This window comes from Peromyscus californicus, unplaced genomic scaffold (assembly GCF_007827085.1).
Source record: "Peromyscus californicus insignis strain IS unplaced genomic scaffold, ASM782708v3 Scaffold_1__1_contigs__length_55948999, whole genome shotgun sequence".
NCBI lineage: Eukaryota > Metazoa > Chordata > Mammalia > Rodentia > Cricetidae > Peromyscus > Peromyscus californicus.
Genome location: NW_026294492.1, coordinates 749,708 through 766,678, shown reverse-complemented (window position 1 = coordinate 766,678; position 16,971 = coordinate 749,708). Strand labels below are relative to the sequence as shown.

The 16,971-nt window shown below is 41.7% G+C and overlaps 1 protein-coding gene across 3 annotated transcripts in view; it reads right to left on the bottom strand.

Annotated features, from left to right (window-relative positions):
- Positions 1-16,971, bottom strand: part of Sntg2 (syntrophin gamma 2) — a 199,415-nt gene that overhangs the window by 44,403 nt on the left and 138,041 nt on the right. For all 3 annotated transcript variants that reach the window (XM_052745735.1, XM_052745733.1, XM_052745734.1), the window contains exons 12-14: positions 15,018-15,134; positions 7,225-7,296; positions 4,582-4,788 (exon numbers count right to left, since the gene is read on the bottom strand). In XM_052745735.1, coding sequence (XP_052601695.1) covers positions 4,582-4,788; positions 7,225-7,296; positions 15,018-15,134 — 396 coding nt within the window. The remainder of the gene's footprint in view (positions 1-4,581; positions 4,789-7,224; positions 7,297-15,017; positions 15,135-16,971) is intronic.

Genomic DNA, 16,971 nt, shown 5'->3' with positions numbered 1-16,971 from the left:
CCAGGAGGGTAGTTACCCAACAAATATATCCAAGTGTGAAGCTTAGCAGGGTGGAGTTACTGGGGCCATTTTTTCTTCTTACTGTTGATGGCAGAATGAGTCCTGTTACTTGTAGCTAATCAAAACCTATTAGATAGGTATTTTAAAGTTGCTGGCTCTATGTTATTATGAAAAAGATATTTTATTTCCATTTTAATTGCTAACCCAATACTGATGGCATAAACAAAACTTTAGAGGAATTGATGTGGAAAATGCATAAAAATATTTCATGCTGCAGAAAAATATGCATAAAGTACATATTTAAATAAAAAATATTCTGCTATATATGTCAAAACAGCTTGAAAGCTATCCACTACAATCTTGGCATTTGAGTGTGAGTTTGGGAGGCAGTAATGGAGCAAGTAGACCCATGGAAAAAGTTACATGTTTCTGAGTAACACTGAAACTTTAATAATTTTGATATCTGTGATATAGACATTATTTAAAACAATATTGCATAGGACAATGCAGCTTGAAGAGACTGTTCAATAGAGAAGCACTGACTTTTTTGTTCTGACATCTTAGGGTTTTTCTGCACAATGCCTTGGCCACATGGGCAATACATGAGGAGCTTATCTGTAGAAATGTGTCCTGAGTTTGAAGGAGAGTCCATGAGGCACAAAAAGCATCATTCAGATGTCTTTCTCTAGAGGTGATCTATTAGCTAATGCATGCAGGAAGATGAGCTCACAGCTGCCCCAGGGAAGAAGAACCTTGTTATCAACACTACAATCATGCACATCATCCAGATTTAAATTGGAGAACCTTGAGTTGGAACAAGATCCAAAGTCAGTAAACATAAAACCAGTGAAACAAGAAAAAGTGGAGATGGGAGATGGATGAAATAAATATGGCTTTGCTAACCAACAAAGTAGGTTGCTATTTATTGTGTCTGAAATATGCTAGTCACAAGGTGCTTTCCTATAATTTCATTCTGTCTCCAGGGAGGCTGTATGTCTCAGTACAGTACATATAGCTTAAAAACTCTTAGACTATGACACTATTATATAATTTGTAGGTGGCCATGGAAAAGTCATAGAGCCCTTATGTGCTTATGAAAAGAAGATGAAAGGAAATCAATAGTTACACACAGCACATTTAAAAATCAAGTGTGGTGTGTGGAAAAGTATGCATGGACAGTAGCACAGCTTCTAGGACAGCTCTTTGATATGCCTATGTTAGAACCCTCCATTTTCAGGAATCATGCTGCAGTTTGGAGAACTACTTTGAACAAGTTACTGAAGGAGGAAGAAGAAGTGAAAGTCCAGGATTGATCTTGCCTGAAATCAGAAAGGCATCCTCTCTCCTGTCTATCTGTTTCCTAGAGGGACCACAAGAATACAAGGACTGTAAGTCGCTTCCTGAACAGAGCCTTGAGAATAGCTCCAGGGACGTTCATAGGTCTCTAGAAGGAAGTATCAAATAAGAATGGATAAAGAAAATGTGGCATATATACACAATGAAGTAATACTCAGCAGTAAAAAACAACCATATCATGAAATTTACAGGCAAATGGATGGAACTAGAAAATATCATCCTGGGTGAAGTAACCCAAACTCAGAAGACAAACATGGTATGTACTCACTTATAAGTGGATACTAGATGTAAGGCAGAGGATAACCAGACTGCAACCCACAGCTCCAGAGAAGCTAGCTAACAAGGAGAACCCTAAGAGGGACACATAGTTAGCCCAGCGAAGGAGAAATAGATGAGATCTACATGAGCGGACTGGGTGTGGGGGTAGGTAATGGAGGGCAAAAAATGGGGGATGAGAACATAAGAAAATAGGAGGTTCAAGCCATAACAGGGACAGAGTGGGAGAGCAAGGAAAGAGACACCATGATAAATGAAGACATCATGGGAATAGGCAGAGGCAGGGTGCTGGGGAAGTTCCCAGGAATCCACAAGGATGACCCCACCTTGGACTACTGGCAATGGCTGAGAGGGTGCCTGGACTGGTCTACTCCAGTGACGGGATTAGTGAATAACCTAACTGTCATCATAGAGCTTTCATCCAGTGACTGATGGAAGCAAATGCAGGAATCCAATCAATGAGAGAGAGGAAGAATTCTGTGGGCAGGGGACGTCGAGATCATGATGGGAAAATGTACAGAGACGACCAGCCACACTAGTGGAAACCCATGAACTGTGGACCAATAGCTGTGGAGCCCCCATAGGACTGGACTAGGCCCTCTGGATAGGTGAGACAGTTGTTTAGCTTGAACTGTTTGGTGGAGGGGGACAGACAGGGGGATTGGGATCCATCCTTGGTGCACGTGCAGGCTTTTTGGAGCCCAGTGCCTATGGTATGACACCTTGTGCAGCCTTGGCGCAGTGGGGAGGGACTTGGACCTGCCTCAACTGAGTGAATGTACCAGGCTCTGCTGACTCCCATGGCAGACCTTGACTTGGGGGAAGTAGGAACGGGGTAGGTTGTGGGGGAAGGCTGGGGGCAGGAAGAGGGAGGAGGGGGCGATATGTGGTTGATATGTAAAATGAATAGAAAATTTTGTAATAATAAAAAAAGAAGAATGGAGCCTTCAGACTCTCCAGAGTTTCTGGGACACACTCACTCCTCCCTTCATCAACCGTGAAAGACCCGTACAAGCTCAGTACTGGATGCTAACAGTATTTTCTTCAGAATTTGCTTCCTCTCTTCCAATCTTAATCTCAATACTCTCTCTCCTTCCCTCCCTCCCTCTCTCTCTCCTTCTCTTTCTCTCTCCCGCCATCTCCCTCTCTCCCCCTCCTCTTTCTGTCTCCCCCATCTCCCTCTCTCTCCCTTTCTTTCTCTTTCTGTCTCCCTCCATTTCCCTCTTTCTTCCCCCTCTCTCCTTCCCTTCCCCCTCTCTTTTCCTCCCTCCCCACCCCCCACCAAGGTTCATCAGCTCACACCTTGATTCTCTGATTTTTCCTACAAGGAAGGACTCCTCCTGTTCTCTTGTGTGAACACTGTCAACTTCTGGAGAATAGATGTTGTGACTGTTATTGCTCTAATCCCTCAGCCACTTCTATCCTCTTTTAGAAAATGACAGTTCTAAATATAAAGTAGGACTTATTGACCGTTGTGAAAGAAGTTCTCCTGTCTATCAACACTGCAGACACACTTATCTATCAGACTGAATCACTCACAGTGCCCACCATGAGAAGAATGGCTACCAGCTTCCTTCTAAGTTCTATGATGGAGCTTCCTCTTTATCTCAGGACATCTCATGGTTGCCTGTCACTTGTCTTTCAGGGAGACTGTATTCACCTGATTACATTGTCTCAGGTGCCTGACCTGAGCTCTGTAGAGCAGTGGCCATGGCAACCAGATGGGTACCATCCTTGTGTCTCCTACTCTCATGTTGGAAGCAGAATGTGTGCTGCTGTCCTCAGAGCAAAAATAGCTCCAAAGTCCCCTCCCTATAATGGGCATCATAAAGTTGCCTTCTGGTGGCATGGACTCTCTGTATAGATGATTTCTAGGTGGCAACAAGTCATCACATCCAGGAAGTGCTTGAAGGAGAGTCAACATTGTGGGTTTTCCTTCCAATGTAATATTCTACAAAAAGTGACCTGGTGTCTCAGCTCCAAGATGCTAGGGAGGATCAAGAAGCAAGTTACCCCATACCATGCACAGGGACTAGTTCAGGGGAAGATCTCAGGGGCTGGGTGGAGCAAAACATTCAGTTTCTGTGGACATCTAGATGTTAGGGCATTTAATGGTCTAACAAACTTCACATATAATGAATTCTCAGGAATGATCATTTCCCAGTGACAGCTCATCCCATCACAAAGCCCATGTGTATGTTGGTAGTCAAGTTACAGGTAAGTAAACAGAATCTTTTCATACTGGAAATGAAGTAATTCTTTAGTTTCTATGCTCACACTCTTAGAGTTATCATCACCAGGCTAGTCATGAGCCCAGACTCTTGACAAGGAGACAGACCTTGTCTGATGCATTGCTTCATTTATTTTCTGTCATTCTTTTCTTCAGCAGGACATATCCTGTGAAGAGGCCCATATTTATGATAACATAAACCATAACGCATCCTTTCTTATCTGCTCAGTGGATACACATTTAAATTTGTGGATGATTTATTTGCTGTCTTCAAGAACAGAGAAGCAATTCAGACACATTGCTGTATCATATTCTCCTTTGGACTATTAAGTCTGAGAGGAAAGGCCATTAGTGTCTTAAAATATTGCACATTCAGGTGATTCAGAGCTGTCTCTGAGGTGACTGCTCTGTAGCCTGCATACTCCTCCTACAGTGGCAGGTGAGTCCCACAGTAGAAAGAGATTTGGCCCTTTCCTCACAGTAAACATGAATGCACATATGAACGAGATGCATGACCCTATGACAGACAGCGCCCCTTATTAATGAAGGCCCTGCTCATCATGGAAGATTGCCTTGACATGGTGACTCAGATGAAAAACGTTCACCTCTCATGGTTCACTTTCCTGAAATAAAACCCTTATTTATACTCCATCCTCTAGGTGTCAGGTGCTGCCCAAAAGCTGATAGTGAGAAAAGTGTGAATCCCATAACATACTCACCCCAATTCTCTGAACTTCCATGAAAGTTGCTCTTTGGAATGACTTTTCCCACACGGCCAGCTCACTGCCCAGCTCCACACTGAAGATGTGGCTCTTCCCATGGCTGGCCAGGACACTGAAGCAGTATGATCTGGGGTCTTCACAGTCAAAATCTTGGAGACCCAGATACAAGTTTGCCTGCAGCCAGTAGTTGTCCGAAAGCCAGAACTGAAAAATAGTGTGGATTGGAAATGGGTCAGGATTGGAAGGTTGAGCCCAGACTGCAGACCACAGCCCACCGTTTGGGAAGAGGGTTGCATTTGCCTTGTCTGGTGGAGGTCACCTCTTCCTCACAACCACCAAATGGGGCAAGTGCTTTAGTAACAATTTCAGAACAACAGCTGGAGCAAACGAAAAGAAGGAACGCACTAGATGATCCTGATAATCTCACAGACTGACCAGTCCCCGCCAAACAACACCTTCCAATGATGTGCTTGTTTTGGAGCAGCCACACCCTCTCAGGATTTCCTCCTGTCAAGGTTAGCTACAGGGACCTGGATGCCATCAGTTGTTACTGCTTCCATATGAAGCGTTTGGAAGCAGGCAACAGGGAACACTGAGAGGAGTCTTCTGGAACAGGCTCCTTCTCATACACAGCTACAGAAATGACTCACAAAAATATTGTACATAAGCTATGCCCAGATTCTGATTACCAGAGGTTAGCTTTTCCTCCTAAAAGAATGATAACTACTATTTTTTATATTTTACTTTTAAAGACAAAAACTTTGAGACTCTTGTTTAGCATAAACCCAACAAACTGAGAAAAGCCCACGGAGCTTTTTGCCTACAATGATTCCCAGACAGCCTGGGTGCACTTCTAAGGAGGAGTTCAGGCCCAGGGCTTCAGGATGGTAGCTACTGTTCTAACACCTGAGTTTTGAGGTGAAATATTATTCAATAATAGGTCTCTAATGCAGAGACAAAAGTGTGCTCTTGTTCTTTCTCTTTTCAACCATAAATTGTAGTGAAGGAGTTCATAACTGAATGAATAAACCTGACTGGGGAGAGAGACAGTACTTAGGAAACTGAGCTAAGAGGTATAAATGAAGACCACTAACATCTTTATTAATAGATTTATCACAGCAACTATGTATTTAAACTGTCTTGCTAATAGTGCTAAAATGACAGGAACTCCGATCACTAAGATACATCTCGCTTGATATCTAATAACTCTACATAATTGGTGAATAAATTACAGTTTATTTATAAAGAATTGTTTCAGAATAGACTATGAAATGCTGAGTGGTAATTCACAGATCTGGCCACATAGCAACATTCCCAGGAACCTTTATGTAAAGAGAACTCAGATGTCTGAGTCACATCTCACAGCATGTAAAATAAAATTAGATCCTTTGCCTTTGGTGAAGCTCCCTCCAGATGACCACAATACAGAAAAGGTTGAGAATCCTTGCAGTGCAGCACCCTGGCCTTGCAGAACTGGAAACTACAGTCTGTCTCACAGGGACATGAAGGATGTGGTGGCAGCATGTCCAGCAGGCTTTTCCCCACTGCCTGCCATCATCTTCCCAGCTCTTGGTTGACAGAGGCCACCCTCAAGTAGAGACTGAATTTGAGACCAGCCTGGGCTGCATAGACTCCAGTTTAAAAAAAATACCAACAAAACAAACAAAAGACAAAACTTCCAACAACATAACTAAAAGAACCAAGATCCTGAATCTCAGTGAAATCCTATGTGTTCAGTGGCTCACCTTGGTGGGCTATGCATTTATAGGTCCTGTTCATTATTCCCAGCAGGTCAGCACAGCAGTGGAAACAGGAAAGACTCACAAAGACTCTCTCCAGGTAAGACTCCCTTACACTGAGTCCTTGTCAGTAATGACACCTTCCCACTAAGGAAAACTGACTTCCTGCCTGTGGATCTGCTACATGGGAACTGTGCAGTACACTGGACAATTCTGACAGCTTCATGGGACTGCTGTGGATACCCCTCCCCTTCATTATCTTTGAATACTTTCCTATAATTGGTTAGAATCGCTTTACTCATTATTCTGGCCTATCCAGTCCAGGATTAAATAAGAAATCCTTTTAGGTCACAAATTTGAATTTGAATACTAAAATATTCCTCAACAGGGCTGAGATGGTTGCTTAGCAGGTAAGAGTGCACAAGTGTGAGGACCTGAGTTCAAATCCCCCATCTGTGCAGAAAAGCCAGGATGATCCTCTGCATTTGTAACCCCAGCACACTTAGGGGCAGAGAGAGGAGGATTGCTGGAGCCTGTTATTGGCCTACCTCCAGGTTCAGTGAAAGACTCTGTTTCAAGGGAATAAGGTGGAAAAAAAAAACAAGAAACCTAGCATACTTTCCTTGCCTTTGCATATTCAAGGGTGTGGGCACTTACTTACACACACACACATACACACACACCACCACCACCACCACCACCACCATCCATCCATCCATCCACCTCAATAATCAATAGCTTTTATCATGGACTGGACTGGGCTGGAACAGCTAGTGAAACAAGAAAGGTTCAAGTTACTTTACTATCTCAAAATACTCCTCAATGAACGTACTGCGCCTCCCAGTCTGTTATCTGAAGGGTATCTTATCTATGAAAGTGTCCAAATGTCAAGGATACCCACCTTGTGAACTTTAAACAGCACCTCACAGAGGTTATAGGCACGTTCTGCTCGTCCCCAATCCAATGTGCTTACCTGTGGGAGATAAACAGATGCATTTGTGTAGGAAGGGGAAGGTCCTTCAGCTAAGTGCTCCAGTGCTTACCACTATGGAGCAATTCCATATGTCTCAGCTTAGATACTGGACTTTCCTTGCCCTGGGTGACAATGAACTTTATAGTCTGGTGTGGATTCCGAGTCTGTGTCCTCCTCTAGTGTTCAACGGGGATACAAAGGATACTTTATTGAGATACACACTAGCAATATGAGAACTTTATACTCTAAAATATAAATTTAGGGATCCATTTTTGGATTATCTGTCAATTAAATTTTAGTTTAAATGCAGAAATGTAAGAAGAGTATGCATGTGAGATAGTGTGACAATCAAGCAGACACACTGTTGACCAGCTGTCTGTTACTCCGGACTAAACTTCCTAGACATTTCTGCTTCAGAAATGAATGGAAAATTTACCTAATCAATTTATCTGAATATGTTTTTGGATGGCTTGTCATATCATAGCTCATAACTATTCATTTTTGAGTGATGTGTTATGATTTCTAATTTACACTCACATATATGATCTCTGAGTTAAAATGTTTTTGGTAAAAATGTACATAATTATCAGCAGTGTGAGAGATTTGGGTCTCTTCTGTTGACCATGCACTTAGCCTTGCAGTCAGTAAACTTAAACAGGGATTTTCTGTGTTATCTTTGAGGCAATGAATCCACATGTATTTAATCAGCTGGTGGCTTCTTAGCAATCATCCCGCCACACAAAGTGCTGCCAAGGTACTTAGATGCAAAGCTACTGAAGCCAGAGCACTAGCCAACAGTGAGTTTGACATGGAAACAACATTGATGTGTTACCATTTAACATATCATTGCTCCAGAGCCAGCTTCTGCTGGAATTGAACAACAAAAAAATACAAGAAAAATACACCTTAATAGAAAACAAGTAGGATTAAAGTGTTGACATGAAGCTTGGCTTTGGGTCAACATGCAGGCCTGGCCTGGCTTCTGGGATCAGCAGATGGTGGTTGGTCTTTTGGTCTGATGGTGGTTTGCTGCATCTTTCAGATTCAAAATATCTAAGACTTTTGTACCCCTCCCCAAGGCCATGGTGCTCAGGGTTCCCAAGACAGTATTGTCCTAACTCAAAGACAATGCTCACTGAACCTGGAGCTGCTCCTGTCCTTTTGACCTATCATACTGTTCACCTGGGTAAGGGAGATGCAGATGCCTCTCAGGGTAGAGCCCCAGGGCTGTTGGTATTACCAGCCAAAAATAAATCACACATGGGCAGGCCCTATGCTCAACTTTCCTATTAGAGAAGAGCTGATTATTTTGAGAGAATTAAAAAAGAAACACAAAGAAATGATTAAACACATTATTCAGAGACATGCTCCCTTAATAGCGGACGTGATGTTTAAATATGCGTTATACATATTCATAATTTGCCTTTTCAAAATGTGGTTTGTAAAATAAGCATTTCCCATGCCATTAATTTTTTTTCAGAAATAAAATTTAAATGGTAGCTTAGAATTTCAGTGTGTAGATTCATCATTTTTGTAAGCCTGAACTTTATGCTGGACATTTTAGATTGTGGTTATATTTTAATCATTCTAACAGTGACTTGATTATCACATTGAGGACATTATGTTCTGATATCCTGTGGTATCAAATGCATCTTCTTCATTAGCTTGTCATTAGTATGTGGCAGAATAGCCTGCTTTCTGAGCTGTGTTCTAAGGTAAGGGCGGGAGGAGGTGGTGCTCCTTCCCTGCCATATTCAGGGTATTTTCTGGGCACCTAATTTCCTTCTGTCTTAGTTTTCCTATCAGGAGGTCATGCCTGTCCCATGAGGATGACCCCAACTCCATTCTAGCCCCTGAGTTGCTGAAAGTGACTGATGTTCCCATCTTGTGTTGTGCATAAATCATGCCCTGCCCTTCATTATCTCAGTCACTGTGATGGATTCAGGGAAGAGACCTCAACAGAGATACAGAGGAGGTAGAAGGGCTAAGATTTGTTGGTAAGAGACATTTCATCATTGGACTTGGGGCAAATGCACTACCTGAGCATTGCTGGAAGTCACAATAGGCCTCAAAGACTTTGGTTACTGCTAATGTCTTAACACTACTTCCTTTGCTATAACAACATGTCACACTGATGCAAAGTGACCCAAATGGAGGGAGTCAGGTAGGTTGTGGCTGCCTTTTATTGTCTGCTTTTTCTGTACATCTAAAACTCCCTAAAATCAGACTGTTTAAAAAACAGGTCTCTCTCTTTATTCCCTTTCCCCAGGATTCCTAAACTCTTCTTAAAGGCTTAGCTGAGACCCAGACCAGAAGTATTTCTTCCTATCTGGAAAAAAGACTCAGTAGCCATGTACCTGGGCCCTCAACCTTCACTCACCTAACACTGCATCCTGTCAGCTTTTGCTCACCCAGTGTACCCTGGTCTGCTATCCAGCAGGCCCTGGGAGAGAAGGGACAGGCTACATGCTCAGAGAGGAGCATGTGTGCTCAGCAAAGTCCCACCTTGAGGCTGAGCCAGTAGTCAGACTTGATAGCCCATAACCAGCCTGGTTCTAGCCTGCACAGTAGTCCCTCCCCTTGTGATTTTGGTGTAGATACCTCTAATCCAGTGGAAAAGCAAACAAGAGGAGTCTTTGAATTTCTCCTTGCAGAAAATTATCAGCAAAGTATTTGTCACATTCTGCATGGTTCTTTTCACTTTTTATTAGTTATATCTCTAAAACCTGGCTGTGAATTCTGAATTCTGAATATAACAACCTTTCAAGTAGTTATCCTGATATCCACATTGCTTGAGTAGGAAACAGTTGACATAAACAGCTATTTGACATATAGTCACATATCCATAACAGAATATAAATGCAAAGTTCAGAATCTTAGGTCTACCTGATCAACAGTATTCTGACAAAAGTGAGGGTCTATTGAGCTCTGCAGGTCCCTGACTTAGTGTTCAGGGCTGAAATCTGGGTAAAGATACAACACCCGCCAAGCTCACCAAGACAGAGGTCCTTGGCCTTGCTGTGTTTCAGATGAAGCTCAGTGACCTTGGTTTTAATTTCTAAGTAAAGTGACATTGGTGCATCAGAAAAGACTCTCTAGTGGGGCAAGTGAGGTAGCCACCTCAGCTTCTACCGACACTTGTGAGCAGTGGAGTCTCAGGTGACCCAGGACTAAGCATCCGTGCACACTGCTGAGAAGCTGCACAGCCACACCATTCTCCTTGTCTGGTGGATTTGTGAGGAAACACAGAGTCCCCCAGGCTCTTGAGAAGGGAAGAGAGAAAGACTGAGGAAACAGAAAGGACGTATTTTGGATAAAAAAAAAAAAACACTGTATTACACTGCAGACCTGCATTTAATTATTGCTATCCTTACAAAAAAAGAATTCCTGATTTTGCAAACCAGGTTCTCTGTGATATCATTTCCTCATGTGAAAGGTTCCCTCATACAGGAAGTACAACTTTTCTTTCCTGCTACAATGCTTTCATAGTACCCCTCTCATGGAAGGGATAAGACCTCAAACAGAGAGAAGGGGTACTCAGCTTAACACTCTGAGCTATCATCTAGCTAGATTATTTAGAAAGTGGCTTCATGTGTCAGTCACTGGCCCTGACTGTAACTTCATCTGGTGATGCAGAATCAACACAAGCAGAGACTAGGCCCACTGATTCCAGACTTCAAGGGTGCATTGCAAAGAGGAAAATAAGCAGGCATTCATGTGAGAAGAGACTAAAGATTTCTAAATCACATATCCTTGCTCCTCCAAACAACGGCACTTGATGGCGTTCTGACTTGTCTGGCCATATGTGGCTTTTGGTAGAGCAGTATATTTTACTATAAGACACACTATGTTGGTATCTTTTAGGGTTTTCATGGGATAACAGGATGATGCAGCAATTCTACACTGGATTCATTCTTGTCTACACTCTGCAAACTTTACTTAATTCAGTTCTTTCCAGATAAACTTTTACAAGTAATAGAATATATCTGCCTAACTGACTGCTAATATTTTCTATAGGCACAAGGGCCTTTACCACATAATTTTTCCACTAATGCTACATGATGTTGTTAAAATGATTTTACAACCTTACTTTTAACACATTTTAATGGTGTTTGAAAACATGAATAGCTGAAACATCACCTTTTGGATTCCCATTTGCAAGTCAGAAATAAATATTCTGTCAATGAAGTTGAGCAGAGTGAAAGCAGGGCTGAGGGTCTCAGCCTTCCAACCCCATCTTTCAGGATCTCTGAGGGTTTGGGAGATAGAGGATGGAGAATGGATGATGAGGTTCCTTTCAGACTAGACCCTACTTCTTCCTCATTAGGACACCTCACTGCAAAGGATGCTGACCCCTATATTTCTCCATCCCCCCCCCCTTCCTGAAGGAACTCAGAAACAAACTGTCCTTGATTGAAAGATATTTTTTTTTTTAGCTCTTTCCAAATTTCCCATAATAAGAATCTTTAGGTCCTTCTAGAACCCATTTCAAAATTCTGAAAAGACATGTTGAGAACTACAGCTTAGTGAATATTTTGACTTTTCTGCACTGTCAAGTTTTTGTAAATGCCTATAATTGGCCCTTAGGATGAAGGCTGGTTGTGCCGTAACCACTTCAGGAAGCTGGTGACAGTCATTTAGGAACATTTACAGAATTTCTTCTCTCTAGAAGTCACTTGTGTAGCTCCAAACTCCTGGAACAGAGACTTGACCTCCTTCCCCTAGGGAGGACATGTTGACTTTACTGAGATGAAGTCCATCCTTTGGGGACATGGGTGGGTGTCCTGTTTCGTGCACAAGGTCCCATCTGAAGCTCAGGCCTCTGCAGGTGAGGGGACCCTGAGCCCTGCTGGGCCCACACACTGGGGAACCTGGTACTGGAAGTTCTGCAGGTTATTAACTACCTGTCTCTGATCCGGGAGCTTCAAGCTTCATGCAAGGTTAATTCATTAAACCTTAATGTTTCTGATGTAGGCAAAGTAAAAACTGTTATTGGAAATTAGTAGCAATGCCAAGATATAAATCCTAGGCCCAGCAAACATACATAAATATTTAGGTATAAATTCACTTACCATATTGTGTGCATTACTATGGCAACAAAAAGCTGTCTAATATTAGTAGTATGATTTTTATCTTTTAAATTTAACGTGCTTCAGAGGCTTCAAGGCACTTACGTAAGTAAGCTATCCTGTGTTCACTGTGGCCCGGTGGGATATTCCAGTCAAGATTTATTATCTCTGACATATAACTGGGGAAACTGTTGGATAAGGAATGTAAATAAGTTGTTTCATGTCCCTGGCTGGTAAGCAGGACAATTATGCTGAGAACTTACAGCTCTGAGTTATTAACCTGCAGCCAATTCCACTGAGACACAGAGTAATTCCTCATTGTTCCATACCATCTTTTCTATCTCGCTTTAAAAATTGCTTTGGCTATTGCAGATAAAAGATGAATTTTTTAAAACATTTAATTTTGTCCAACACCATTCTATTATGTAAGGTAAATTTTTATCTTTCTATTTAACATGTTGTCTAGGCTGCTTGTAGCTCTTTACATCTTTATTTCATACAGGGCTGTCCATTTTGAGCATGCTGCAAGTGAATGAACCTAACCTGTTTGTCTCTAGAAATGGACAGGTGTTGAACTACGTCAAACATGAAAACCCTGCTTTCATGGCCTGGCTTCTAAGCTGTTGATGTCTTGTGCTTTCGATTTCACTCCTTCTTGCTGATGCTGTACAATACGTAACCAAGGCTTTCAAATTACTCAGAAACTAATCATAGCCTCTTTCTTTTGTTGCCCTTAATTATCAATGGAAACAGCTGTCATGTCTACTTAATGGTGTGGCTGGTCATCGTGGCCACCATGACATTGTCCTACACTGTGAAGACTCTTGTCCTGGATGCCCCTGCTATGTGGAGCTCTTGTCCCATGGGGCCAGCTGACTTGGCCAAGAGCTTGGATGGGCTTCCTCCATCTACCCTCTATAATTCTTTTATAGAATAAAACGACGTTTGTTTCTCCCATTCCCCTCTCCCCTCCCGCTGGGGATTGCTTCATGTAGATTTGAGGGATTGAAGCACAAAATGCTTTTGAGATTTGCTACCCACCCCTACCTAAAAATATCCAAAGGGTTGATTTTTCCCCTTCCTATCCCATTTAGAGAGTTTTCTGACATTTCCAATTCACTGAGCAAAGCTGTTGGGGTTTACTATCTCCTAATACAAGGGATTACCCAGTCAGTGACCATTCAGCCATCAGAGAGTGTCTATGTTAAGTCATTTAACCTCCTAACCAGCAGCTACTTTATTATCATTTTAGAGGGATAGCAATGACAGCTATGTCACTGGAGAATTGAAAATTATATGAAGACATAGGGACTGTCCAACTGAAACCCTCTACTTCAGTCTGACTTTGGGCTGAATATTCATTCACAAATCATACTGTTTTCACCATTTGGTTTCTGTCAGCATAATTACCACAGGAAAAATGGAAATATTCCAGGCCTAGAGGAAGCATGTGGCACTTTCCCCCAACATAGCTGAGGATCCAGCCAGATGAGCACCACACTCATGTGGTCCCCACTGTCAATATTACCTGCATGCTACTGACATCATTATTTGGGAAGACTCTAACACTACTCAAAAAAATCCACTTACTCTGTTAGATAAAACCATATAAATTAATTTAGCAACTTTAAGGGACATTAATTAGTTTACCCTCAGGAGAATTAAATCAGTGCTTATGCAAATATTTACGTGACTGTAATGTGAGTAAATCTACAACATAAGATTTTTTTTAAATAAAAAAAAACAAACTTGTAAGTAGACACATTGTTGTCCTAATTCAATTCTGGGCAAGAACAAGCACATTAGTGGAGAAAGCCAGCGAAGGTAGCAGTACTCCATAGTGAGTACATTTTCTCACTCATAGCTTTTCATTTTATACAGGTTGCATACCCTGAGGGAAGTTCAGTGAAGGGTGCTTCTGAAAATATAAAATTATTCCAAACATTTGTGTTACTTTATCTCATTTTAATGGTAGAAATTTATCTCACTATTTTTGTGGATCTTGTTTTTTCAGGGATGTTAAACTAAATTTCTTTACTTATTAGTTCTAGTGGTCAGAATCCCAAAAGTAAATAAAAAAAACAACAAACAAATAAACTTCAAATGATGAACTTTTAGGCAGAGCACTTATAACCCATTTGATCAATCTGAGAACAGTGTGGGTAGGAATTGGAAAATAGAAGTATAGAAAACAGCATCCATCCTTACAGTTACGTGATGAGTCCCACTAAAGCAGGCTGTTCGCATTAATCAAATCTGGAAATTGTGTGGGAAAGAATAACTTCAGAAATTTCATTATTTGGACATTTAGTTAGAAATATCTAAAGAGGGGGGCTGTGTTTAGGTTTGACTGCGTTTTGGATCCTTCAACTGTATAAGTCAACCAAAGAGCTGTCTGCATTCCACCTCCACACCAGCTGATGTTTGAAGCAGAGACTTGCTATGGCTGTTTGAACTGAAAGACAGAAATGGACTCCTTTATGAGTTTGCAGTAAGTCACTGGTGGTTAATCCATAAGCAGGACCCATTCTAACCAGTGAGTCTGGAGAAGGCCACGGACAGCTGCCTGTCTCTGCCTTCTTCCAGGGCCCCATCTCATATGAGTAACTCTAGCAACCAGCCCCTCAGCCCCATCAGATGCAAACTCCTTACCGGGGGAGTGCTGAAAATGTAGAATGATGAGCCCTTCAGGGCCAAAAACTTGGATCTGAAGTTCTGAGGGCTGTCAGCTCCCTGGCGCCTCTCATTTACCCAGCCCATGTGCACCACCTGCAGAGGGAAACCTTGGAAAATTAAAAGCCAAGCCTTAATGAGATTGTTCTAAGAACAGAATACTAACCACATTCAACGTGCTAGGCTCCTTGACCTCAACCCAGTATGCCCAGAAAAGAGGGGAAATCAAAGAAGTCTGGGTGAATCTACAAGTTTCAACTCAAGTAGACAGGATAGAAGTGTAAGACAATTTGTGGTGAATACCCAGACCTTGTGGGGTAAGGCTCTCCACAAGCAGCTGAGTTGTGGATTCTTTGTATGTCTTAAAAATGTGGTGTTACCAGAGAGATGGTTCAGCTATTAAAAGCACAGGATCATGACCCAAAGGACAAAAATGCAGTGTTAAATTACACTCTACGAGGGGTTATACAGATGGAAAAATAGCTAATTATATTTTCAGTGTTTATAGTAATCATGTAGTATCATACAATGTGAAAAAATGATTAAAGCCTTTTTTTTTTACAGTTTATCTACCTAGCAGTGAAAAATCATATAAAACATAAGATTCTTACAACTCAAATAGTTTCAGCCTCATTCTACAAAAATACAAACTATAAGATCAGAATGTGGTTCAGGTGTATAATGGAAATACTGATACAGTTTGAGTGAAATGATTTCAGCCATATTAAAAAACAACCCTCATCTTACCTTAATTTACATATGACACATACTTTGTAGTAAATGGTATGAGCAACTTCAGTTTAACTTTCCCACCTCCCCGTTTTGCCATTTCAAGGAAAACCAATTACCTAAAAAAATCCTTATTAAACAAACAAACAAACCCTAAATTAAGACAGAGTTCCCAATTACCCTCAACCTCATTCTTCCTTCTCTAACTTTTAGGAAGGGTGTTGCTATGTAGCCCTGGCTGTCCTGGCACTTGCTATGTAGACCATGCTGGCCTCAGCCTCATAGAGATCTGCTCGTTTCTGCCTCCACAATGCTGGCATTAAAGTTGTGTGCCACCATGTCTGACTTCTCAGCACTTTAAATGATATATCTTATTCACTACTTCAATGAACAATACCCAGGGTCCTTTGGGACTGATGACCTTGTGTCTGGAGTTTTGGACAAGAGTAGAAAGCTCATCAATAATCCCCATGGCCTGGGTTAGAGCAGCCCTGAATCAACTTTTGCCCAATAACTCCTGGCAGTATTTACTCTCACACATGATAGACCTGCCCTTGAGGTCAAGATGTCAGCTGACAGCTAACAAGACAGACAGACATGGTTTCTGTTGGTAGGGATAGTGTCATTCTGTGCAAAGTAGCAGCCATGGCTGAACATAATCACAGTATGGTATGTACTGACTACAAGTAACTGCTACACAAATCTGTAACTTTTGTCATTTACTAGAATTTGCATGTATATGTCAAGCAATGTGTATGAATATTCAAGCATGTGTAGTGCATGTGTTTTCACGGGTGCATCTAATATATGTACACATGCATGCATGAAAAGTCCTGAATTCAGTCTTGGCTATCATTTCTCAGGCATGGTCTTCCTTGGCTTTTTGAAGCACAGGGTCTCAGTGGCTCAGAACTCGTCAAGTCTGGTAGGCTGACTGACCTGCAAGTCCTAGGATTCTATCTAGGGTGCTCCACGGTGGGTTACAAGTATATGCCACCATGTCAAGTTTATTTCTTACAAGCTACATGGATGAAACTCTGGTCCTAATGCTTGTGAGGCAAAGCACTTTACCAACTGAGCTGTGTCCCCAGCCTTAACTTTGTCTTACATGTGCCCCAAGAAGGTGAGTTATATCAATGTGATGTGATAAAGTGACAATATTACTATTTTGAAAATTTCATATGTGACTTGGGATGACTTTAAC